We start from the raw sequence: 26573 nt of genomic DNA on the forward strand, positions 1-26573 counted from the left end.
TTAAAGCTAATTCAGTCATGGTCTCGATTAGCCCCACATTATAAAATGTCAAGTTCATACGGAACAATATCAGCAATAAAATACAAGATGCTAAAAAGGCTCGTGTGAAATAGAGAATAACAATTTGAATAAAAAATATAAATGTAATACAATTATGGCTATTATCAGTTTATATTACACTATATTTGATACGAAAAAATAAAAAAATAAATCAGCTGCAGCTCTAGTGGTTTTTTCCTGCATGTGTGTTCGTCTCTCTCGTCCTATCTTGTTCCAAGTCTGTTATTAAGTATGACTCTGGTTTTTCCCTCATGCTGCCCTGCTTTTTATTTTAGGTCTTTGAGGTAAGTGTTGTTGCTACAGTAAATATACAGTAAATATACCCTAACCCCCCCCCCCCCCCCCCCCCGCAGCCTTCTCCAGTCTGCATGCACGTTGTGAGTCATACTTGTGAAACGTTTTGAAACTCTGTCGTCTGCGTCTTTTTAAACGTAATACACATAATCCCTTTAGTGTATATCATGTTTGATCATAATAAACCGTTTATATTAAATTACAGAATCAGGGTGTATGTACTTTATGTTAAACTGTTTTGTAGTACTGGAAACTACAAACTATTCAATGAGTAGTAAGTATCACTGTTGCAGAAACTTTAAATGGAAATGTTTTGTATGAATAAAATTGACTTATATGTTTTGTTTTAATCATTTCAATTCATTTAAACATTACACCAAGTTAGGGTTGGGCTTTTATGTCTCTCCACTGTTTAAAAATAATTATAAAATAGATTAAACTAGGCGGCAACATAAATTAAGAATAAATGCGGATTACAACTCTCAGTGGAAAACATATCTGATAGAAGCAGCTCACACAAGCGCTTTCAAGATTTGCTTGTCAATTGAATTATAGTCTAGTGTAGTTTTTAGACCTATTTCTGTCCCATGTTTCTTCTTTGTACAGTTACGCAGCTCCTTCAACAAGGCCTTTAGCAAGAAGGGCTCCAAGCAGGCTGGACCGTATGCCGACATTGAGGAAATTTCCACCCCAGAATCCTCTGCACCTTCCTCCCCTAGAGTCCACCATGGTGGGAACAACCCTCCATTGTCATTGAAATCCTCTGCCTCTGCATCATCATCAGGGTAAACCTCTCCCTGCAATGATCTCTTAAACTAGACGGTCCAACACCAGATGGTTGGAATTGTGTTATGACATGATGATTAGATTTCATTGCCAAAAAATTGATGTGAATATACCGTGGATTATTACAAGACTCTATGCTGTCTGTGCTCATGTTACTGTATCTATGTTTAAAATTCGTCCAGTATTAAGGGAGCAAGAAAAACATTTTATTTCTCTGTACAGTAATTTCCATAATGTTGTCAGTGGCAAAAACAAGCACTTTAAGTGGACGTACATTGAGGGTGCGCAATTGCTCGATATGTCCTAACTCGTTTAGCGACTGCCTTCTGCAGCTTTATGCCTCATTCCTTGACCAATTTAAAAATGTCGTCTCCACAAGTCACTTAGAAACAAAACAAAAATGTGAAAACAGGGTCCAGGTTGAGAATGACCAAAGTTATCCTTTGATTTAACATTTGAAATGTTTCAAACAGCTGTCTGTCTAATGATCCTTGCCACTTCCTCCCGTCTCTAACGTTGTGTTATTTGCACTGAATATCTCCAGACTCTGTGAAGGAGATGAGGTGGGTGATGATAACGTTGTAACAGACCTGCGTTCAGAGCTGTGGGAGAAGGAGCGCAAACTGACAGACGTCCGCCTGGAGGCTCTGAGCTCCGCCCATCAGCTGGAGCAGATGCAGGACGCCATGTGCAACATGCAAGTATGTGTGATTTGTTCCTTTGATTTTTTTACTTCCAAAAAATGTCCACACTGTGCAAATGATTATGTTGAGGACAACATTCGTGTTGAGTGTAGGTATGTGCTCTTGTATGTTATCAAGTCAAACTGACATCTTTTATTGCTTAAAAAATGATCTCGTGATGTTTAAAAAACACCACTGCAGTTGTATTATGGAAGGATGATTTATGAAAATGACTTCTCCCCACTTCTGGGATTTTGTCCGTAGTCAACAGTGGAGAACCTGAAGGCTGAGAACGACCATCTGAAGACGGGTGGTCTGTCCCCCTGTCCATCTCCTGGACCCTCCAGCTCTGTCTCCCAGTCCTCAGGTCTCACTGCTCTGGGAAGCTCATCACCTCGACAGTCCGTAGCCATGCCCAAGAGCTACAGCAGAGGGCCGAGTGAGGGGAGCAGCTCAGGTACAGCTCAGTCTCTGACATGTTGACAATGTGTCACAACGGTGTCGCCTGGGTGGAAGACATGTAGGCATAGCTCTTAGATTAAATGTTACTTGCACAGCATGAATAGTAAATACATATTACTGAAGTTATCGGAGTGCTTTTCTAGAAACACACGTGTGCAAATGTGTATAATGTACTTTACATTTGACTACAGCAGAGACGCCTCCTTGCCTGTAAATCATCTCATTTGTGTACTGTACATGTGCACCATCAAGCTTTAATATAGGCTTACTGTGGTTATTTTAGTTGCTGACGTACATATTTCTAGACGATCACACCGAGTCAAAACAGGCACGAGCAGGATTCGATACCGCGCAATTAAGGCGCATTTCGGCTTATTCGTGGTCTCTTATTCGTGGTAGACTAATGCGGTACACTTTTGGTCGAAGACCATGTAAGTAGCGGACTTACTGTGCGTAGTGGCTGCGACCGAGCGCACGATCGGGTATGAGGGTAGCTCAGTTACGCAAGGTTATATGTTGGTTCACGGCTTATAGAAGAGGAAAATAAGGTTTGTACTTTAAGTACTAGCGTTTTCTGAAGCTACTAGCTCCATGGTAACATCCGCTAGCACATTGTTGGGTCTGTAATGTGTCTTTTTCCGTCGAAATGCTGCAAGATCCGACTTGCAGCGGTTATGGCGACTTTGGACAGTGTGTGTTTTGGGCTCCTTTTGTGAAAAATCCATAAGAAATGAAAGAAAATCGATAATTTCTTTGCAAAGATGAGGATTTTGGGCATGCTGGGATACGAAACACTGCCATGTTTTGTGACGTAGTTTGCGCAAGCAAGCCGTAGGAACGGAAGGGGAGGGGATCGAGGACGCCGGCGTCCTCGCGGAGTTGAACAGGCAAAACCCTTGTCAAATAAATGAGATGATACAATGTGATGATCACAAAGACATTTATTTATCATGTGTATGTAAACCTGCATACACAACAAGAAGCCCAACAGGCTTTCCCACGAGCGTTGGATGTTTCGTCGCTAGGTGTCGCTTTATTTTTGAAGGCTTCAGTACTTCGTTTGATAGCATTAGCCCACATTCCACACACTGAAAGTGTTAAGAAAGTCAGGATTGTACTTGCGCACATATTTAGACTTTTGGGGGGGGGTATGGCACCACTGTCGTCTTCATTTTTTCTTTTTAAAAACGTATCCATAACTTTCGCTACAGGCTTTAACATGATTTAACCACTACAGTGTTACAGTGGTTAAATCGTGCAATGTTCATGATTCATTAAATGATTTAACACTGCTGCCCTCTAGTGGTTAAATCATGTAATGTTCATTACTCATTAAATGATTTAACACTGCTGCCCTCTAGTGGTTAAATCGTGTAATGTTTATTACTCATTAACTGATTTAACACTGCTGCCCTCTAGTGGTTAAATCGTGTAATGTTTATTACTCATTACATGATTTAACACTGCTGCCCTCTAGTGGTTAAATCGTGTAATGTTTATTACTCATTACATGATTTAACACTGCTGCCCTCTAGTGGTTAACTCGTGTAATGTTTATTACTCATTAAATGATTTAACACTGCTGCCCTCTAGTGGTTAAATCATGTAATGTTTATGATTCATTAAATGATTTAACACTGCTGCCCTCTAGTGGTTAAATCATGTAATGTTAATGATTCATTAAATGATTTAACACTGCTGCCCTCTAGTGGTTAAATCATGTAATGTTCATGATTCATTCAATGATTTAACGCTGCTGCCCTCTAGTGGTTAAATCATGTAATGTTTATGATTCATTCAATGATTTAACACTGCTGCCCTCTAGTGGTTAAATCGTGTAATGTTTATGATTCATTCAATGATTTAACACTGCTGCCCTCTAGTGGTTAAATCGTGTAATGTTTATGATTCATTAAATGATTTAACACTGCTGCCCTCTAGTGGTTAAATCGTGTAATGTTTATGATTCATTAAATGATTTAACACTGCTGCCCTCTAGTGGTTAAATCGTGTAATGTTTATGATTCATTCAATGATTTAACACTGCTGCCCTCTAGTGGTTAAATCATGTAATGTTTATGATTCATTCAATGATTTAACACTGCTGCCCTCTAGTGGTTAAATCGTGTAATGTTTATGATTCATTAAATGATTTAACACTGCTGCCCTCTAGTGGTTAAATCGTGTAATGTTTATGATTCATTCAATGATTTAACACTGCTGCCCTCTAGTGGTTAAATCATGTAATGTTCATTACTCATTAAATGATTTAACACTGCTGCCCTCTAGTGGTTAAATCGTGTAATGTTCATGACTCATTAAATGATTTAACACTGCTGCCCTCTAGTGGTTAAATCGTGTAATGTTTATGATTCATTCAATGATTTAACACTGCTGCCCTCTAGTGGTTAAATCATGTAATGTTTATGATTCATTAAATGATGTAACACTGCTGCCCTCTAGTGGTTAAATCATATAATGTTTATGATTCATTCAATGATTTAACACTGATGTAACACTACTCCGGTCTGTCTTTGTTCATCCTGCATCGCTCTGTTCTGTTCTTTAATGTAACGTTACTGGAGCGACGGAGCCCAGCTGTTAGCAGACTGTTGTGCTAGCAAGCAGGCTCGCTCGAGAGCTGTACCCAGCATGCAATTCGGCGGTGAAATTTTATAAATGTACAATTATTAGTGTTACAAATTGTTTATGTGTCACAGACTGTTGTGTGCTGTTGTGTTTTTCTCTGTTAAAGAGCATTAGTTGTGGGTTGTTAATTGTTGTTATAAAGTTATGACCATGACTAGGGTTCCCTCTCAATACATATAAGACAACTAGCGCTGACCGCTGTGCATTAGCAGCAAAGAATACATTTAGCTGCCTGTTGAAAGCAGACAGCAGTTGTTTTGGCTATGCACCGGTATAATGGTGTGTGAAGAATTCATATCATACGGGAAATTAAAACCGGTATACTTCCCAGCCCTAGTCTTCATTATAGTTTGGACAATTTTGTACCAATATTTGACGGGCCGGATTAAAAAGCCCAACGGCCGTAGTTTGCCCATGCCTGGGCTAGCGGCTAGCTGAGTGTCTTCTTCTGCTTATTGTAGCTTGTTAAACAACTGACTGATGCATTACCGCCACCAGGTGGTGGGAAGCTATATTGTAACTGAGCGTCTCATGGAGAACAGTAATATCTCTGGTGTCTTCAATTGATAACCTATGCGGTCCCGCGGCCCTCGCGGCCCACAGGTGCAAAACTGAAAGTTTTTTGCGGCCCTCTAGGTGGCGTTCGCGGCCCCATCGTTAAGAATCACTGTGTTAGACCTCACAGTTTTCTAATTTGCATATGCATTTACCACTATAACAATGTCCTAGGTTTGACATTCTTTGTAATATTATATTTTTTATATTCAACTTGTGTCACAGATACTACATTTCTTTTTCCGTTTTTGTCTTTACTCCTCAGCAGACGTCTTCTTTGCAGATTCTCTCAGTCTTTCCTCTCAGAGGGATGAACACCGTGTTCGGGTGGTGATTTGTGTTGCAGATTTGCACGTCTTCAAAGATGTAAGCATGTTTGACATTTGTCATCTTTCCTCCTTCAGACCAAAATAAACATGATTTGAAATCTCTGTATCACCGGTTTTGCTGCACTTTGCATTCACAGGAGGTCAAACAGCAGGATTTCTTCGTCGGCACTGTCAGGGTGAATGGCAGGATGGACTGGCCCATGCTGGACTCAGCAGTCAGCCAGGCTTTCAAGGTGAGTCCCCTTCTTCTGACAACTCTGACCACTGCGACGTGTCCAAGATCTGAATGTACAGTTTGCATCGAGCACATTTCAGCTGTCACATTCAATTTAGCACACTGTTACTTCAAAGAGTTCCACGACTGCACACTGGTGGAATCTAAGATGCCGAAACACCGTATGGAATCATGTTGAACTCCTTGAATTATGAAAAATCAGAAACTTAGTGAAAGAGGTATTTGAATTTAGATTGTCCAGGTCTCACCTCTTTGTCCAGGTGTTAATTGGCTCTGAAACATCACAAGGGGCACTGTCGAATCACACTAAATCCTACTCAGACGGATATAATCACTTCTCTTTTTCTATTCTTTTAATTCCAGGTGTACATAGCCAAGGTGGACCCCACTTCTAGTCTGGGCCTGTCTACAGACTCCATCTACAGTTACAGTATGGGCCACATCAAGAGAGTGCTGGGAGGAGAATCTCCAGAGACACAGCCCTCTCGCTGCATGTCCCGGGGCCCCAGTAGCATCACAGTGGCCCTGAAAGGTCTGTGGAGAAAAGTGTCATATTGTGTCATATTAGGCTTAAGATTGGAGATAGATTATTTGTACCTGATGGACAGTCGGTTCTGTCGCAGTAGCAAATAACAACAACACAGAGCAAGACACACACGATAAAAAAAAAAAAAAAAAAAAAGAAACACGCATACATAATACAAAAAAATGAATATATATACAAAAGTCAAATGTGTGTGTGTGGGGGGGGGCGGCTGTCAGATATAATAGATTCTGCTTTTTTTAATTTTTTTTTTCCTCCAGTCAATCGATATTTGGGCTGATGAAATAAACTTCCTTCAGCAAGTACTCTCAAGTTGTTTTTCTGCAGTAGAGCCTGTTGGAGTCAGTCCAGCTTCCATTTTCAAATATCCATCTTTTCAATTGGCAAACCACAAATCTTTCAATTGAAAGCTGGGTCCACACGCATACGATACATTGAGGGATATGTAATCAGGTTTCTTGTGTCAATCAGATCATTAGCTGTTGGGAAGTGTTTATCTGAGGAGTTTAACTGCCTAATCCAAGTCTCAGCTGGGTGCAAATCCTCATGCCTGTCTGTTTATCGGACTAAATTTGGACCCGTCTGTCTTAATTGCTGTTTGGATCAGTGTTGCTTAATTTGATTACAACTCTTCTTTACGTCCAATGTGTCTTCAGTTACATTTAACTGTGAGCTGTCCTCATCATTGACCAAAACATAAACTCAAATGACCCCAGCCTGCAGCTGATGAACTCATCAGTTCAACAACATTATGTTTTGGTTCTTTGGAAATAGCCAAATATCTTTTATTTTATCAAATTATTCATACAAGCTGAACATTGTCATCACTAGTACAGGTTTGTGTGACTTGTAAACATTATATTTTCATGACAGCACTGTTTTTGTTTGGGAGTTGCACATACGCGGAGCCCATCAGCGATTCTAAACCAGAGCTGGGATCAGTGAGGTTTAATAGTCTGCTAGTGCTTGATAGACCTTTTGCATGCTGGAATGCAGTGAGTGAAGCAGAGCAGCAGCAGCAGCCCAGACAGGTCTCTGGGTAACATGATCTCAGTGCAGCCAGGCCCAGCTGGTTGACCAGCCTCAGACACATGGGCCCCTTAGATGCTAAGGAGGAGCGTTAGACTCCTGCAGGCTGGTGGGGGGTGCACAGACTCCTTACACTTGATGCAAAGTTATTTTCAGCGCATAATGCTTGAACTCCATGTTGTTTCTAAAGGACATGCAAGGTGATTTAAAGCTGTTTGCACAACATCTTACCCAAGCTCCTCCTGTTTCTAATGTAGATTATTTTTGGTTTAGATATTAGCCGAATTTTTAAAAAGTGCTCAATACGAAATTCAGAGCAAACCTATTGCCTCCACACGGCTCTCAACATGGAGACAGATGAGTTGGCGACTAGAAGCTAACGGTGCTAACGGTGCTAACAGTGCGAATAACGCCAACAGTGGGCGAAGGGTGGGCGCTACATCTCTGCGACGGCGCCGTCGGTCGGGACGCATTGACCATTTACAAGTCAAATATCAAGTATCACACTTAAGTTTATCACCAATCAACACAGTCCGTTCTCACTTTTCATCACTATATTCAGGCTTGAAGGAGAAGTGTGTGGACAGCCTGGTATTCGAAACCCTCATTCCCAAACCCATGATGCAACACTACATCAGTCTGCTGCTCAAACACCGCCGTCTCATCCTGTCCGGACCAAGCGGGACGGGTAAGAGCTACCTCGCTTCCCGGCTGGCTGAGTACCTGGTGGACCGCAGCGCCCGCGAAGTCACCGATGGCATCGTGGTCACTTTCAACATGCACCGCCAGTCATGCAAGGTGACAGAGAGTGACGAAGCGTATGATTCTGTACAACAGTGGGTTACTACATGTGTCATGTTTGTCATGCTTCCTGTCATTACTGTCTCTCTTTCACCTTTTTGTCCTCAGGATCTGCAGCTTCATCTTTCCAACCTGGCCAATCAAATCGATCGGGAAACCAGCACATCAGAAACACCGCTAGTCGTTATTCTGGATGATGTTCATGGGCCTGCGTCCATCAGCGAACTGGTCAATGGTGCTCTCACCTGCAAATACCACAAATGGTAAGCTCCACCTACACAGACTGAAACTAGCTACAAGAGTATTTATGTGATATTTAATGTGACCTTAACTGTAATATTGTTCTTGTTACTCAGTCCTTACATTATTGGAACAAGCAATCAGCCAGTGAAGATGATTGCGAACCACGGCCTCCATCTCAGCTTCAGGTTGGTTAAAGGAATGGTCGTGGAAGTATCTTCTTCTTCTGCAGGATTGTCTTGAATGTTCTGGCTGGATGTGTCCTGATTACAATAAAGTTAGATTTGAAGTTCTCTGTGGAGTAAACAAGTCAATACAATAAAAAGACATATTAAAGCAGGTCAATCGTAAACTGTAAGTTAATGTGTTTATGTGTGATCTGATATACAGCATGATTTAATAATGTTCGATTTCACTCAGCACTGTGAGTACCAGTAATGGTAGACAGAGTTTACTTTGTTTTTATTGAGACTCAGTGAGTAATAAAGAAAAACTAATACCTGAAAAAAAATATATTTTATACAACATATCTTTAGCTGCTTTTAGTCTGAAGTTTGACAACAAATACAAACATCGCACTATTATCTGCACTTGAGATTAGTCAACCAACATCTTTGCCTTCTGCTGAAAATAGTGAAAAGACAATCCTCTATTTTACCCTTTAAAAAACAAAAACACAAATATATGATTGGACCATTTAAAGTAACAACATTTTGTCATATCAAACTGATTATGACAGGTAGGTTTAGGGATGCTGTCACATTGATGAGATGGAAAAAGACCAAAATAAAACCAAAATAAAACCTGATTTTGGTGGTTGAATTGGATCAAATGTTGATATTGACAAAAGGGATAATGACAAATCTTATGTAGATGTAGATGAAGAAATAGCCCACTGATGTATTTCGATATGACTTTTTGCATGCGCCTTTCATCATCTTAGGATGGTGACCTTCTCCAACAATGTGGAGCCAGCCAACGGCTTCCTGGTGCGCTACTTGCACAGGAAGCTGATGGAGTCGGAGGATGAGAAAAACTTGACCAACGAGGACCTGATCAGGGTGTTAGACTGGGTGCCCAAACTGTGGTATCACCTGCACGCCTTCCTGGAGAAGCACAGCACGTCGGACTTCCTCATTGGTATGAGGCACACTCAAATGAGGACAGGGCATGACTTCAGGGCTGAAGAAGGCTGTTTTTTTTATTTTGTAGGGAATATTGAGGACTTCATTTGTGTGAATGATGTCAAATTGTGTGTCCTCTGTGTTCTTCTTTCCCTTCCCGTGTCTCCTCAGGCCCCTGCTTTTTCCTGTCCTGTCCTGTCACGGTGGAGGAGTTTCGATCGTGGTTCATTGATCTTTGGAACCACTCTATCATTCCTTACCTGCAAGAGGGGGCCAAGGACGGCATCAAGGTGAGAAACTACAGCCAACAACATCCAGCTCATGGTCTCCAGCTAGCATGAGGTTCTTCCTCAAGAAGTGCCTTCTTGGCTTCCCCTTTCACAGGAAATATTGTCCTCTAACTTTACCGTTCTGGTATGTTGTGGTTCAGGTCCACGGACAGAAGGCGGTGTGGGAGGACCCAGTGGAGTGGGTGCGGGGCACCCTGCCTTGGCCTCTTGCCCAGCAGGACCAGGCAAAGCTGTTCCACTTGCCTCCCCCCAGCATCGGCTCAAGCAGCCCTGGTCAGCCATGCGAGGAGAGGCCTCACAAGGAGACTCCACCCAGCTCCATGGAATCTGATCCACTGGTAAGACAGCACTTTGTGATCTTTTCTGAGAATCAACGCTTCGTGAAATACTTGAAACTGAAACAGATCTTTTAGTATTGCTGATTTCTCGACTCTCTCTTCTTTGTTATAGATGGCAATGCTTTTGAAACTTCAAGAGGCTGCCAATTACATTGAATCCCCAGACAAAGAAGACCCTTGTCTGCCCAAACTTTGAACACAAAGCTTACACTTTACAATTAGCACTTCAAATCTTATGTTTTTTGTCCACTGTGATGATGCAGTTCTCAGTCAGGAACAAATTATATCTAAGAAACGGATATAGGGTAATTCAAACCATCATTCCCGTAGTAGGTTAAGAGTATAACTAGGTTATTACAACATACGTGCAGTATTTTCAAAATACAGTATTTTCAAAAGACTATATTCTGTTACTTTACTGTATACTTGACTGGATGACATTCACTTTAGTTCCGATAACTTTACCACCACGTTAGCGATCACAGTAGTCTTAGATCGGTGCTAAAAGATCACTAAGAATTGTCTCAGCGCTTTAGACTTCAGGTGATTTCTGCAACAGCACCCGTGCATCATGGTGCACGGAGTGCTTGTCAACGAGAGCTGTTCTCAATTATGGTGACTCATTTTGAAAAAGAGTATGACAGCATGACAGATGCTACTATTTATTGCAAAGTTCTTTGGTACATATCTACTGTATAAGTCTTTCAAGGCCAAATCTTATACATATGCAATCCTGAACTTTACAACCTGAGCAAGTGAAACAAATAAAATGCCTTAAGAACAAAGACGTAAATGTCATCTCAACTTCAGCAGAGAATACTGGTGCTTTTATCAATATCACCACAGCTGTGACGATCGGGAGTCAGTTATTTCTTCAGCTCTCTACATTATTTATTTTAATTCATCTTTTTTTTTTTTTTTTTTTCTACAATATCAAATTATAAAATACGATATGATCAATTATCAGTATATGTTTTCACATACGTCTTTATCATTGTTATGGCTTATAAGTACAATTAATTTTAACTTGCTGTCATACTCTTTTGCATAAAACAAAACCTATTTATTAGTGATGTGAGATCATCACTTTGTTGCTGCACAGTTCCATATTTTCCAAGTAAATGTAGTTTCATGAACTGCTTTATGTGTCACCAATGTTGCCGTCTATATCAGGTATTAGATACTTATCACACAGGGATAATATAACATAACAAACACCCTCTGATTAAACAGATTGAGCAAATGCTATTTGAATCCTATTCCGATTTTTTGTTCTATAACATTTATCTAGGAAAGTGTACATTTGTTTCAGATCTTTCCCCCCAGATTCAGAGTAGCTACTGTATATATTATGTACATGCAATCAGGCTACATCGCAGTTATTTTATCTATATTAGTTGGTGCAAATATCTAATATACTGAACCAAATACTGTACTTTAATCATGCACATTGACTGTCATGTTAGTGGTTTAAGTTCAACGATGAATGTATAGAAAACACTTGTGAAAAACAACCATTCTACAGTACAAATCATCTAGTTGGTGCTTTTAAAGGAAGCCTTATCACAAAGCTCCACTGCAAAACACTTAAAGTCTGAGTAGAGTGACTTTAAATCTACCTATGCCCATTTATACTTCAAGAACAGAATAATAAAACAAAACAAATCTCATTCTCATGCTTATCATCATCATTTAGGTACTTTTGGTGCTCTTTAACAATGTCCCGAACTATTCTAGTGTTGAATAAAGATCGCGTAGGTTTCAGGGTAGGTTAGCGAAGAGTTTTGTGTCATGCAGTAGAACTGTCAAAAGCTAAAGTAATGTGAAATAGATCTGGATGATGATTTCTGATATTTTTTAGGACGTGTCGTCAAAGAAGTGTTGAATTCATTACGTAGAGACCGTGTAGTCATGTGACACATTTGTGGTGTGCGCCCATGCTAACACCGTGCGGTATTCATAGTTGAGAACACTTTGGGTACAAGGCAGGGACAAAGCGATTGTGGAGAGGGGTTGTTTTTTTCCGAAGAAAGATTAAAAAGCAAAATATGTAAACACTTTTTGTGTAGATTTTTGTAAAGAAGCCCTAATGGCACACATGGCATACAAAGTGGTTGTGCAAGTGTTGTTGAAATAATTCACCTGTCCATCCCAAACTGTGTCATTGTTTAGGTGCTCCGACTACACTTCACATGTACATAACCTCCTGTAAATGAATGTCATACCACTTTCTATGACAGCTCCATAAGAAAGTTTAACATTTTAAATTGTATCTGAGCTGCTTATTGCTTCGTTATTGCACTGTTATTGCATAAGGCTGCTAGCAACACTTCAAGCTAATCCGCAGCTCTGATTGGTCACCTGTTTACTAAAAAAGAAAAGAAAGATTTAAAGACATCGAAGAGCAAAAAGATGCCAAAATGGCCAATGACTCTCACACTGGTCACATGCCAATTGAGAATAATGTCAGTTATTGTAAATATTTCAGGTATTGGACTACCAACCCTGGTCTGTTTCTGCAGGTTAACTAAAGCCATCAGCTCGAGCTTCTCATCTCATTCACTGGTTGTTGTGCCTGTTGCTCTGTAGTAGCTGTGATTTGTGTTTTGCTTACTAGTGTATCAGGACTATGCAGCAACTTCTACTGGTGTTGGCACTCAGTAAATGCCTGATCCTCACGAGCAAACGCAGTGTGTTTTCATCTGGTCTGTCTTTGAGTTCTTAATTTGGACCAAATTGCACCACATGGACAAAAAATGGGAGCTTGTTTTAGCAGGTGGTACTGAGCCTTAAAGAGAGGAGGATTTGTTCGGCGTTGTGTTGAGAACAGGGTTTATTGATGTAGTTAAAGAAATTAAGCAGTTTGAAAGCTTTTACACGTGTTTTGTCCTAAAAAAGTATCATAACTGAACTTGTAAATGACGATAAACAGTTAAAAAAGTGTCAAAATCGAATTATGAGCCTGAACTAGTAGAGGCAAGAATCCACACGTCACTGTTTATGCATGGAGAATCAAAGCAGATAAAGAGATGAATCGGATCTCTTTAGGCCAATACAGGTTGCTGAATAGTCATATTTTAGCAAAGCTTGTTGTGGACTAAACTAAGATTTAAAGAAAAAATGTTATGCGGTATCTAATGTCACTGACGTGCAAATGTTAAGGGTTTCTATGTGTTGTAAATGCATGTAAACTTGCTATGTGATGAGAAAAAGAAAAAAACGTTAACAATGATGTATTGTTTAGGAAAATCATTCCAGATAATGTTTTCCTTTTTAATACTCAAAATATTTGATATTTCTTTTCTCTTTTTTTCTAAAGAATCCTTTGTAAAACTTAATTTCTCTATTTTGTACAGGACATCATTGTAAAGACTGTAAATAGGTCCGCATTCTGGATGTGGCAACAATCATTGAGGGGAAACAAAGAAATCATCCTGGAGAGAAAAGGGATATTTCTTCAGAGTTGGGTCCAATACATGGATAAGGCATGTTTCTGAAGGCTTTCATCCACCTGTCACTGGTTGTTGGAATCAATAAAATACATGTTATATTTATTCTGTTACGTCTTGCGTGTCAGTTTGACAGTGTTAATACAAACTGTTAATACACTGCTACTAAGAACATTTTTTTATATAGTTTTGCATTTACCATTTGCTAGTCATAAATAAATATATAAATAATAAGCTATTGCTGTATAAATATTACATCATTTTTATTTTGTGTATTTGTTCTCGAATGTATTTAATATATATATATATAAAATATAAAGAAAATGTATAATATATATATATATATATGTGTGTATATATATATATAATATACAACATATACCACATAAATCATGATTAGAAATACTACCAAGTAGCACAATTAAATTCAATAACTCATAGTTTATATATATATATATGTAATTTAATTAGGCCATCGTTTTGGAACAGTTAATGATGAGCGTTGATGAGTGAGACAAACGGACATGGGGGTCTGAGTCAGACATGGTGCTCGGTATCTATTACATGTAATTCATTAGGGGGCGGTGCTTGAACCTGCTTGGCCCTATATAAGCCTGCCTCCTCCGCTCTAATGACGGCATTGGATCCAGTTTTAAGGGCTTCACCGAGTTGGGAATTAGCTGCAACCGCCGACATGCCGTCCAAGCCTGCCCCAATGAAGAAGGCGGCTAACAAAGAGCCAGCCAAGAAGGAGGAGAAGGCTCCAGAGGCCGCTCCAGAGGCCGCTCCAGAGCCCGCTCCTGAGCCCGCTCCTGCCGAGGCCGCCCCGGCCGAAGCCGTCCCAGCCCCCGCCGAGGCAGAAGCTGCACCTGCTGAGGCGGCCCCTGCAGAGGGAGAGGCCCCTGCTGCCCCGCCAGCTGAGGAGCCCAAACCACCCACCCCTCCACCCGCAAACGGTAAAGCCACGAGTCACCGATTATTCAGCACACCTTCCTTTTATTTGTCAGCGGATGAAACTTGGATCAGTTGTTTAACCATTTAATTAAAGCAGTAGCTGTGGGTCCACTTAATGGTAAGCACATGGCAACCTTTACGCGCGTGGAGGTGCCATTGGTCAGGAGTTGTAGCCATCGACACAAAAACGGAAAACGCATGGTTACTGCATAAACCGCCTTCTTCTGACGACCTCTTTTCTGCAAGCTACTGGAAATCATACCTCTGCGCTTCTAACGCGCTTTACCTTTCTTTTGCAAAACTGCATGATAACTTGTAAAGTTATTGCTGATATGCGCCGTTATACCTCAGTGAAAGCTCCATCTTGACGCAAAACGTTAACAAACCTAAATATAAATATATAAAATGAGTTGTGAAATACACGGTCAAGGTGGTGGCACTGGTTTGATGTGCTCACTTTACGCTACTGATGTATAACGCATATTAATAACAACACTTGTTTTATTAAGAAGTGTATTTACTATCTCTAACATTTAACATATCTACATCAGCTGCTCCCACTGATGAAGCTGCTGCTCCAGTTGTTGCAGATCAGCCAGCAGCCGATGGTATGATACCATGAGAGGAGTCTCAGTTATCATCTACTGCGCATTTTTTACTTTTCATTTTTATTTTAATAGATTTAACCTCTTTCATACCATTTTGAAAAATATGTCATGTTTTCAAAATGTTATGTGTCAACCTTCTAACATCTAATATCAGCTGCTGCGCCTGCTACAGAAGAAGCACCTGTTGCTGCCGCCGCGGAGGCCCCTGCTAATGGTAAAACCGACTAACAGTGTATTAACAAGTATACGTATTGAATCGTGAACCTCCTACAGTAAACGATAACTGTGCTAACAACAAATGCTAATATCTTCTAACCTCTGTCAGCTGCTGCACCCGCTGCAGAGGTAACTCCAGCAGCCGTTGAGGCCCCTGCTGATAGTAAAACAGACGATCAGAGTATTAACATATATATGCAACTAATCTTGAACCTGTTACAGTAAAAGATAACTTCACTAATATCTAATGCTAATATCCTCTAATACCAGCTGCTGCACCCGCTGCAGAGGAAACGCCAGCAGCTGTTGAGGCCCCTGCTGATAGTAAAACAGACGATCAGAGTACCAACTCATTTCTTACATACCTATTATTAAACCTTGAAACCGTCCACCTCCTACAGTAAAAGCTAACTTCACTAATATCTAATGCTACTATCCTCTAACCTCTAATGCCAGCTGCCGCTCACGCTACAGAGGAAACACCAGCTGCTGCCGCTGAGGCCCCCGCCGATGGTAAAGAAAGTCACATGAGCCACAACAGATACCTTCTTAAATCCGATTCTTTAACCTCTCACGTTAAAGCTAACGACGCTAACTGACTTCTCCATGACACTTTGATCACAGTCTGCACTCTCAACACACACACACACACACACACACACGCATTATCTGTTAGAACATGTCCCACCTGCTTAATGCACTAATTAATAATATCTAACGTCCAATAATAGCTGCTGCTCCAGCCGCAGAAGAAGGCGCTCCCGCTGCTGACTCCGAAGTACCTGCTGATGGTCAAGCCGAACATGTTCCTGCTCTGCTCCTCTCTCTTTAATATCTGAGATGATTTAACGCCGTTTATGTTAGCATTGTAGTGCTGAGAGGTACATAGCTGGATGTAATTCGATGCTGTGGCGTCGCTCTGCTTATTACGCGCTGCCAATAATAATGCCAATGCCTGTTTAACATCAGCTGAAGCTGCTGAAGCGCCTGCACCAGAAGAGCCTAAACCACCCACACCCCCACCGCAAGGTCTTTACCTTGTCAAACGAGACCTTTGTCTATCCAGAAAGGAAACTCCATCTCAGAGTGACATGACTCTACTTGCATCACTTCGTCTTCTTTTCCTTTTTTTTATTACAGTGTTAGTAAAAAAAAGAACTGCGCTCATCTCTTATGACCCTCAACTGTTTTCTGATTGAAACAATCTAATTATTGATTCTGCAGAGCCCACAAGTGTCCCATTGGATCTGTTTATCGAGGATAAGAATGACACTTCGGTGACTATCATTTGGAGCCAGCCAGAGGTCGTCGGACCATCCGGTCTGGACGGATACACCATTGAAGTCTGCAATGATGGAAGTAAGTCCTGCTGTGCTTTTTAAACCAGGTGCACTGAAAACCAGCAGGTGCACGAAAGGGGTCAGATTATTAATACACTGTGGCAACAATGTCAGCCGCCCTTTTAAATGATGTCGAAAGCTTTTATTTCAACAGCTGGTTTTAGTTTTTTTTTACAGCAAGCATCATTACATCTCTAATAACTATCATTAGATCTATACCTTTAAGTATATACTGTTATACTATAAGTGCTTTTTAAATACCCCCAGGAACATGTAAAATAGCTGTTTTACAGTAATGCGGGTCAGCCGTATCGGTTGCAGCTGTCCCCCAAGTGTCACTCCGCTACATCACGAGCTATCTAACTTCTCCCTACAAGGAAAGAGGCATTTTAGGAGCTGCTGTGGTCTTGCAGGAGGTCCTGCTTTTAGACTTACTGCCCTAAGCTAATATCAGCAGTACTTCAATGTAGGCTTGATTTAGCAGACAGGGCAAGCTGTTTACCCACAGAACACCAATTCCTAATGTAATAATAATAATGTGTGTGAAATATAATCACTATTTCTTTCACAAAGCGGCACAACAAGCTGTTTGTAATTTATTAATTCTGCATGAATTAGACTGTTCGTCTGAGTTTTCCCAGTCAGCAAACTTCATCGTCACAGTCTTTATCCTTCTGTATGATATCAAGATGAACAATAGCTGTGTAAATCGTCACCAGCCTGTCTTCATTTCATTTTTTTTGTATAATCCCATTCAGCCGAGGACTGGAAAGCAGTGAACGAGGATCTGCAGAAGTCCTCCCGCTACGTTATCAAGAACCAGACCACCGGCGACCGTCTGAGGATCCGCGTGGTGGCTGTGAACGTCGGTGGCCGCAGCCTGCCTGTCACCCTCCCCGAGGCCGTCCAGGTGAAGGAGGTCGCTGGTAAGAAGCGTGCAAGATCTGTCTCAGAACATCACTCGATATTGAGTAAATAGCTGAGTGTGCATTTTCAGCACAATAACTACTTACTCGGATGGTTTACCACTTTATCACAAACGTGTGGAAACTGAAGCGTCACAGCAGCTAAATGAAGCAGAACAGATGCATCATGTAGATAATACTTTAAAAGAAAACACTAGAATGCTTTTCACAGTGTGAGTGTGAGCATCTACTAGGGAAACGGGGAAAAGGCTACACGAATGGGTCAGTGATGGTACGCAGACAAAAACAAGGGGAGACATTAAAAGTGGGAAAACATAGAAATATGTGTACAAATATATCACCTTCTAGATACAGAATTAAGCAAAAATGTGAGTTACTAAATACTACACACACCATGCATCTGTAAATAGTAAAAACAGTGTATTGAGATACAATAATCACACAAAAGTGACAAAATCTGACAAAATCTATTCATCCTTTTAAATTTGGTTTAAAAGGACGAATTTGGTCTCAAACTCGGATACGATATGTGTCTGGATCTTAACTTCCATGTGACTGAAAATGAAAATCAAGTTGCATACAGGTCTTTTTTTCAAGACAAATAAATTTAATCCGTCTGTAAAGTTAAATGCATATGGGACAAACTATTTAACCAAGGGTGTGGCTTAAGAGCCATTTATTACGGGAAAGAGGAGTTGCAAAGTGCAGAAGTTAAACTGAAACAGCTCAGCAATGTTTTTTTTCCCAGCTGTCCGTGTCCCGTTGGCACATACCTGCAGAGTTAACGGCATAAAACTGTGGCCCTCTCACACTGATCCACCTCACCACAGGGTTACAACTACACACTTGTTAAGTAGATGGGTTTTACGGATGCCCTACACCTTACAGTGTTAATCATAGACAGTATATGTGGAGTGATCTGTGGTAAAATGATGATTGGACCCTGAGGGCTTTAAAAGGAGGAGCTGCGTTGCTTCGGCTCACTCACGAATCATCGTTATGCGGAATGGAGAGCCGAACAGGGAGGGACGGCAACCTGACCCCAGCCGGACTGGCAGTATTTAAAGTGGTCCTTGTTCACCGTCGCGTTCGCCATAGCAGGCGCTCCGCCGCATATAGAAACAACTCATGAATGGTTTCCGACGAAATGAACGCAAAGATTTGGAAAGCATCGCTGGGATGTCCCCGCTGTTAATGCAGGTTTTTCTGAGCAGGGGTTTGCATTGTGATCCCCCGGCAGGATTTATGCTGTCAGGCTGCTTCCTGCAAGATCGATGGTGACAAGTGATCTGACTGCAAGCAGGTGGGGGCTGTGGGTCAGGAGGAGAGGGGTGCGGATGGTAAATTCCAGTAGGGGTGGTGGATATGGAGCTAACTTCTCAGGTGACACCCAAATCTCATGACACTTCCAGAGATTCACTGTTTATTTTGAAACATGCCACAGACTTTACAGGGAGAATGTTGATTAAGCCTCGTCCTCTCTGAACGAAGTGATAAGACACTCTAACACGCGGTATGTTTGTTCGAGTAAATAGATGCACATCTACCTCACTTTTCCTTGTTTTCTCACACCAGATGATTTATGTTCCAGGTTTTTATTTTTTATTTTTACAAATCGGTTGCCTTCTTGCATAATCTCTCTTTGATTTGAATGCATTCTGACAAGAGTGGGAGTAACTGAAGATCCCGATCATGCGTGACAAGGGGAGGTGATAGTCCACAGTACGCTTTCTTTATTTAGAGTCCTGACAAATGTTGCTGCGCTGGACTCAGCAGTTGGTGCGTCTTACCTAATCACTTTTACAAATGAGCCTCAGCGAGATACTTATGGGGCTTAAGTATCATTTTAAACGTCACAGTTGCTAACTATCTGTGTGTTAGAAGGAAGCTTTTGATGAGCCACCAGGGCACTTGGCGCTTCTCATACTTCTTTATATTAAATTATGATTTAAATTCCCTACATGCAGATACATCTCTTACTTCTCCAATTTCCTGTGTTATTGCAACTTAATTGGTCCCAATAAGGCAACTGTGTGAGTCAGCGTGCACAAACTACAATAAACTAGGAGGGGGAAAAATAAAAAAATGATGGTTTAAAACACAGCTAAATGTTTTATTATGAGTTTGAGTAAATATTGACTTAACACAATAAAGCAATAATTATTATGGCATTAAAAAATATATGAAATATATGTGATTTTTCCAATAGGCAAAATACAATTGAAGTCCAAAAACACAGCACACAGATACAAACATGCATGTGAATTCACATGAACATACACACATACTTACTATCATGCCTTCCGTAGATTCCTGTCCTCCAATATTATGTGCAGCTTCTCATTTTATTTACTTTTTATTATAATCTATACAAAACACTACTTGTGCCACGATCTGTGTAGCTGCTTAAACACATCCTGCCATTTAAAGAATGAAAGGTGTGCCCACTGAGTAGACGGATATAAAGCGAAGGGATAAAGGACTTAGAATAAGCGTTACTTTTACAACCAGTTGAAGCACAGACACACACTTGTGGCACCAGTGAAGATTCCCTGGCTCAGATGGGCTTAGATCAGCCCAGCAGCTTTATGGACTTCTTCAAGATTTGTGGGTCACAAAAGCAAATTAAATCATTTTGTTTCACTCCAAAAATCTCTCAACAGGATCCTAGCAATCCCTCTAAGGCTGTGACGTCTTGTCGCTGATCCTCCTCCGACACTTTAATAATCATTGGTTGTTTTTCTCTCCAGATCGCCCCAAGGTCCGCCTGCCACGTTTCCTCAGGCAGAGATACGTCGCTCACACTGGAGCCAAGATCAACCTGACCATCCCCTTCACAGTAAGCAGAAGATGACTGTAGCGCTCTTGTAAATGCGTAATGAATAACAACACGCAGCTCCCTCACAATTCACTGTCTGATTTTCTTTTTCTTTTTTTACCAGGGCAAACCCAAACCTGTGGTCACCTGGTTAAAGGACGGACAGCCGCTGGACACAAAGAGGGTGAACATCCGCAGCTCCGACAGAGACAGCATTGTGTTCATCCGCACGGCCGAGAGACAAGACTCTGGAGTGTATGAGATGTGTGTGAAGGTGGATGACTTCGAGGACAAGGCTTCGCTCATCCTGCAAATTGTTGGTGAGCAAACGGTTACATTAGTTTACATTAGGTTACATTAGGAGGTGGGAAGCGGCATGTGCAAGATACAGTTCAGAATGATGGGGACAGATGGTTTTATCAGAATCAGAATTCTGTTTATTGCCACGTAGGTAGAAAAAATAAAAAAAACTAGTTAAAAAATTGTAAGTTTAAAAAATATGTTAGGTCCACTTCTAAAATAATACAAATAAATGAGGAAAAAAACATAACGTGACAAAAAAAAGGAGAAAAATAACCTGGTCTGTAAATATGTATTATGCCACAGCTGTAGTGACCAAAATACATGTTCAGCTTGCTCTCGCTCTTCACAGCCTGCCATCATGAATCCAAATGTAATGTACAGAGGGTCATATTTCCTCACCAAATGCTTTGTAGCTTTCCCTGGCACCGGGTTGTCCCCAACATCACGGATTCAAATTCAAATTATGTGTCACTTGTCTCCGAGGAAACGTTGGCTAGCTAAAAGTGAAAACACGTTCGTCTCTACCTGATGAGTCGTGGTTGTGATATTCAAAGAAAATGGTCATGGAAATAATGCATTTTTATTATCACTATTTCAATTTTATTCTATTTATTTTATGTGTATCCTTGAGCACGTTTAGATATAAAATAACTAGCTTTGTAATTTACCAAAAAGTTTTTTATTTTTGATTTAATCTAACCATTTGGCAGTTTTTCCGCGGCATACTAGATGGCGGTCTGAGGCCCATTTAGCTGTTCTAGGGGATGTGGAAAGGTTCATGGGATTCAAGAACAAAAAAAACACGCAATGTAGAGAGATAATAGTGCATTAATGTGACGGATAGAAGTGCGTGCCATTGGGCCTTTAGATGCCGTTGGAAAGAAACTGTTCTTGTGGTGTCCGGTTTTGGATCCTGATGGATTGCAGCCCGCCTCTGGGTCCCGGAGGCGTACAGGTCCTGAAGGGACGGCAGCTTGCAGCCAATCATCATCTCGGCAGAGCGAACAAAACGCTGCAGTCTGCCCTTGTCCTTGGCTGTAGCAGATGTTTTTAAATGACATCTAACGTAAATATATGGTCATTTACGTTAGATGTCATTTAAAAACTGTCGGTGTAACACGTGTTGTTCTGTTGTTCACAGAGCTGCCGGGGCCTCCCACCAGTGTGAAGGTTGTGGATAGCTGGGGCTTCAATGCTGCTCTGGAATGGACTCCACCCAAAGACAACGGCAACACAGAAATCACAGGTTACACAATCCAGAAGGCCGACAAAAAGACTGGAGTGAGTTTTCATTATCGGAGCGCGTCTGTCTGCAACGTCATAATGAATAACGCATGATGGAAGGATCCCCCTGGTACAGTACTCACAGTAAATCCTGAATCCTCAAAACCTTGTCCTGTTGTGTGTCTACAGGACTGGTTCACTGTGTTGGAGCATTACCACAGACTGAATGCCACCATCTCTGACCTTATCATGGGCAACACCTACAAGTTCAGAGGGTTTTCTGAAAATAAGTGTGGAACTAGCGAGGACGCTACCATTGCAAAGGGGGAGGCCAGCATCTTGAAGACGGGTAACTTGTTCTTTTATTGATCCTCGACCAGCGAGAAAACAGACACAGGAATTCTTTTGTTACTGTTTCCCGCTGAAGCTTTTGTCTCATTGATCCTTCCCTCACTGACGGTCTCTTGACGCTGTAAAAACATCGGTTATCCGCTAGTAGGCTTTCACTTTCACATTCAAATCTGGGTGTGGAGGTTCATTCTCAAACTTCGGGAACAGTGTGTGCAACTAAATAACCTAAGCTTGGAGCTTCATGGTCAAGTCTGTTTCTCTTCCACCCTCCAGGTATCGACTACAAGCCTCCTGAGTACCAGGAACGCGACTTCAGCGAGGCGCCCAAGTTCACTACCAATCTGAATGACAGAGCCACCACTGTCGGCTACAGCACCAAGCTGCTGTGCTCCGTCAGGGGATCCCCAAAAGTACAGTAACATGTCTTGTAAATCTGACCAGTTCTGTGTCTTGTCCCGTTTTTCCCACTAAACCACACCTGATGTGGGGACCTTTCGGACCAAACATTTCTGGGAACTCCCTGAGAGTAGTTGCCCACTGGGAGAAAACCATATACCGTCAAAGTCTTTTTTTTCTGCCTGCATTCGCACTGCCAAAAGGAACACAAGCTCGCCGCTCGCACACATTTCCAGATGGGAGGTCGGCCAGTTTGCTGCGTTTCACAAGCTCTCTTTTAGCTTTTTTTTTATCGATAGAATAATATTTAAACAACTCTGTTATATGCCACGATCAACCTATGAAAGTACGTGTTACGATATTAATTGAATCGGCTATTGTTCTTTTGCTCAGTGGGTGTGCTTTGTTCTGCAGGGTTTGTCTCTGTGCTACTGGGTTAGCTCGCTGGGCACTAGCCTTCACTCATTCTTTGGCTCAGTGGGTTTGTGCTCATGGACAAGGTAAATTCTGGAAATCACCCTCGGTCCATTTGTCTGTGTTTTCTTCTGTTTTCTTTTTCTCTAAACAAGCTGTGTTTTGTGTTGTCTATTCTTCACACAGCTAACGGCTTTTTAAAAATGGCGGTCGTCCGTGCTGCATTGGCTCCTGTGGGAGAGTACCTACTCCTACGGAAATAGGAGCTAAAAAAAAGTCACTCACAACGACGTTCAAGGAGCTTCAATCGTTGCTAGTTCTTGCGCTGCTGGTGCATTATAAATGGGGGCTCTGGTCTGAGAACACAGTCTGTCTTCCAAATTCAATTTCGGAAGCTCATAAATTCAGTGTATTTCAGCTACCATGTCTCGAATTTTGGGTCTCACTGAGTGTCATCGAACACTTCACCAAGGCAGAACAACCCTGCTCTCTGCTGACACAACAATAATGCAATCATTTTGACAAATATAAATGAAATTAGTCTAATGCTTGCTTAAATTATCTCAAAGAACTCACTGAAAGTTGATTTTCATACATGTTACAGTGAAATGAATGGAAACAAATGAGTCCCTAGAGGATATGCAGTCTAAAATGTTTATTTTGGGACATGAGTATGCAAGCGTGCATACATTGTTTGCTAGATTATGCCGTCACACCGGTGGAGCCATTGCTCAAAACTACTTGTCAGCAGCTAAATAATCATTTTGAGGTGGTGAGTGGACGTACTGAGAGTACTGAGAGCTCTGAGCTGAGTATGTATATGATCTTTGCCTGCCCGTGTTGGCCTTCTGTCTCCAGGTCGCCAAACACAATGCTAGCGACTAGTAGATGGTCTCGATCAGAAGGCTAGAATTGGTATTCTTTACATCTGAAGCACGGGAGGAGGAGAGGCCACATGGTGACAGTTCAGCAAAGCGGGGTCACATGTGTAACATTCCCTGTGAGGCCCCAGGAGGTCCTCACCCTGTCGGTGCCATTAAAACTCCCAAACTGGGCGTGTGCTGTGTGTCCACTTCAATCAAGAGTTGTTTTCTTGCCATGTGGCACAAACAAAAATAGTTTATTTGTGAGATAAAACACTGTTTTCCTCTAAACAGTTTTTTTTTTTTTTTTTCTACAGCCCAAGGTTATATGGATGAAGAACCAGATGATTATCGGAGACGACCCCAAGTACAGGCAGATCTGCGTCCAGGGTATCTGCTCCCTGGAGATCCGTAAGCCTGGTAACTTTGACGGAGGTGTGTACTCCTGCAAAGCCAAGAACGATCACGGAGAAGCAACTGTCAGCTGCAAGTTGGAGGTCAAGCGTAAGTCAAGATCTTAAAAAAGAAATATATAATTTATGCATTTTAAACTATGTATTTTAAGCAGTATTTGAGTTTTAACCCACTAATAACTTGTCTTTGTGTTGAACAGAGCCAGCGGCGCCTGCAGGTGCAGAAAAGAAATAAGTCAACATTCACATTCTCACAGGTCAGACATGATCAAATCAAAGTGCCTGTTACATGATAATATAGTCTAATTATATAAATATGTTGCTTATTGTAGTTCAGTTGCACAGCATGGATAATTCTGGGTATTGAATGCAGTAAAAGCTCAATAATGAAACTGGACGTATATGATAGGTTTAAAAGAGTCCCGAGGTGACGTCTGCCTTCTCTGTGACTTGCTTTCCTTACATGGAGGGCACTAAACTTGGAAAAGGTGGCCTCGGCCCCTAAAAGAGTCCAAGAGGTACCACCCATAAATTAGATCTGCTCCGCGGGTACTCGGTTAGAACTTAATCACATTTCCTCGACTCAGCAGCAGCAGCAGCAGCAGCCTCCTTTAGGACACAGGGATACGGCATTTTATTTGCTGGTTACTCCCTCAACTCTAACACGGTTTAAACATGTTGTGTTTAATCTGTGTAATGTCATACATAGTTTTATACAATACTGGATAAGTAATTGCTGGATGAAGTTTATTTTTAACACGTATACTGAAAAATGTACAGATTCATTTTATGGTAGGCCTTCTGCTGTACCTTTAAATGATTATGGATCGCTGACGTTTTTACGACTGCAGCACTGAACACTTTTTAACACCTGTTGTGATTTGTTCGTCTGTTGCAATCCCAAATTAGGAGCAGACGGAATGAGGCCTTTGCAGCAGGGGGTGCGTGACGCATTTAGCGTTTCTAAAAACTGTCGGGAATAACAGGAGGAATAAAGATTTTAGAGTTTGAAATATTTCCTTTTTCTTTTACAGGAAGGTGCTGGATTCCTGGAAGAACATGTATATATGGCTGGTGACCACACTGCCAAAGGGTTGTTGCCTGTGACCTCTTGCCGAGTGTTACCCTGTACTATGATGAACAATTGTTGCTTTTTGCCTTTATCGTTCAGTAGTTTATTAAGTCCATATCCATGTCCACAATCAGCCCTTTCCCCAATGATACTGTCTACGGTAACTCAATTATTGTCAGTCTAATGAGTTGTACACCAAGACTTCTACAGCAATTTCCTGTTCTTCAGAGGAGAACTACATGCAACATCTACGTGTTTATATCAATAAATAATTTTATTTCTGGTTTTGGTTTTTTTCAATAGTGTGTTCTTCATATTGAAATCTCCAGCAGAAGCTTTGTAAAGGGGACTTTTGTGTGAAAAAGGTTAAAAATGATAACTTCATTTTGTTCTTAACTTGACATACTTTATTTTAAATATCTCAATATCTGCACAGTTTTAATCAGAAATTAATAAATTAGAGTAAAAAAATACAATCTTCAATGTAGTTTATATGGATTTTTTATTTCATAGTTTTGGTTTATTCAGTTTTTTTCATATTTAAATTAGCTGCTGAGTAGCTGAAAGTGTATGGATTAAGTAACTTTTTTTTTAATGGGTCTGTAATTTCTGATATATTCCTTAAAAATCCTTTCCTGGAAAGAACTGTAATTTGGTGCCAATTTTGGGGAAAAAACATGCAAATATGTGAACAAATAAAGGGAATTAATTATTATTAGTGCCAAATTAAAAAAAAAATTTCACTAAGAATTTAAAATATAACAAATAAAATAAAACAATTGCCTTTTGGGCTAAAGCAGAAAAGTA

At 41.0% G+C, this 26573-nt stretch overlaps 2 protein-coding genes across 5 annotated transcripts in view; both read left to right on the forward strand.

The window, feature by feature from the left end:
• The window catches only part of nav1b (neuron navigator 1b), a 68811-nt gene extending 54838 nt beyond the window's left edge, over positions 1-13973 (forward strand). For 3 of the 4 annotated variants that reach the window (XM_076096893.1, XM_076096892.1, XM_076096895.1), the window contains 13 exons: positions 961-1139; positions 1685-1841; positions 2088-2280; positions 5755-5855; positions 5956-6051; positions 6417-6585; positions 8189-8424; positions 8536-8690; positions 8784-8855; positions 9611-9807; positions 9963-10081; positions 10222-10419; positions 10532-13973. In XM_076096893.1, the coding sequence (XP_075953008.1) occupies positions 961-1139; positions 1685-1841; positions 2088-2280; positions 5755-5855; positions 5956-6051; positions 6417-6585; positions 8189-8424; positions 8536-8690; positions 8784-8855; positions 9611-9807; positions 9963-10081; positions 10222-10419; positions 10532-10615 (1956 nt within the window). In that variant the 3' untranslated portion in view covers positions 10616-13973. The remainder of the gene's footprint in view (positions 1-960; positions 1140-1684; positions 1842-2087; positions 2281-5754; positions 5856-5955; positions 6052-6416; positions 6586-8188; positions 8425-8535; positions 8691-8783; positions 8856-9610; positions 9808-9962; positions 10082-10221; positions 10420-10531) is intronic. The other variant, XM_076096894.1, reaches the window with a different exon arrangement.
• Positions 13974-14562: 589 nt separating this feature from the next.
• mybphb (myosin binding protein Hb) lies at positions 14563-25896 on the forward strand. Its single transcript, XM_076096908.1, has 13 exons — positions 14563-14824; positions 16378-16437; positions 16616-16675; positions 16871-17005; positions 17745-17912; positions 20663-20751; positions 20855-21050; positions 22175-22314; positions 22447-22606; positions 22882-23018; positions 24599-24785; positions 24895-24951; positions 25729-25896. Exons 1-12 carry the CDS (start codon positions 14563-14565, stop codon positions 24927-24929), a joined length of 1629 nt encoding a protein of 542 aa, XP_075953023.1. The 3' UTR covers positions 24930-24951; positions 25729-25896.
• The last annotated feature ends 677 nt before the right edge of the window (positions 25897-26573 follow it).

Source organism: Anarhichas minor, unplaced genomic scaffold (genome assembly GCF_050575085.1).
Source record: "Anarhichas minor isolate MPS153535 unplaced genomic scaffold, ASM5057508v1 ptg000023l, whole genome shotgun sequence".
Classification (NCBI taxonomy): Eukaryota; Metazoa; Chordata; class Actinopteri; order Perciformes; family Anarhichadidae; genus Anarhichas; species Anarhichas minor.

Coding starts and splice junctions, on each gene's coding strand:
- mybphb (XM_076096908.1), top strand. CDS start 14,563: ATGCCGTCCAAGCCTGCCCCAATGAAGAAGGCGGCTAACAAAGAGCCA. Junction 21,051..22,174: donor GCTCATCCTGCAAATTGTTG/GTGAGCAAACGG, acceptor TGTTGTTCACAG/AGCTGCCGGGGCCTCCCACC. Junction 24,786..24,894: donor CTGCAAGTTGGAGGTCAAGC/GTAAGTCAAGAT, acceptor TGTGTTGAACAG/AGCCAGCGGCGCCTGCAGGT.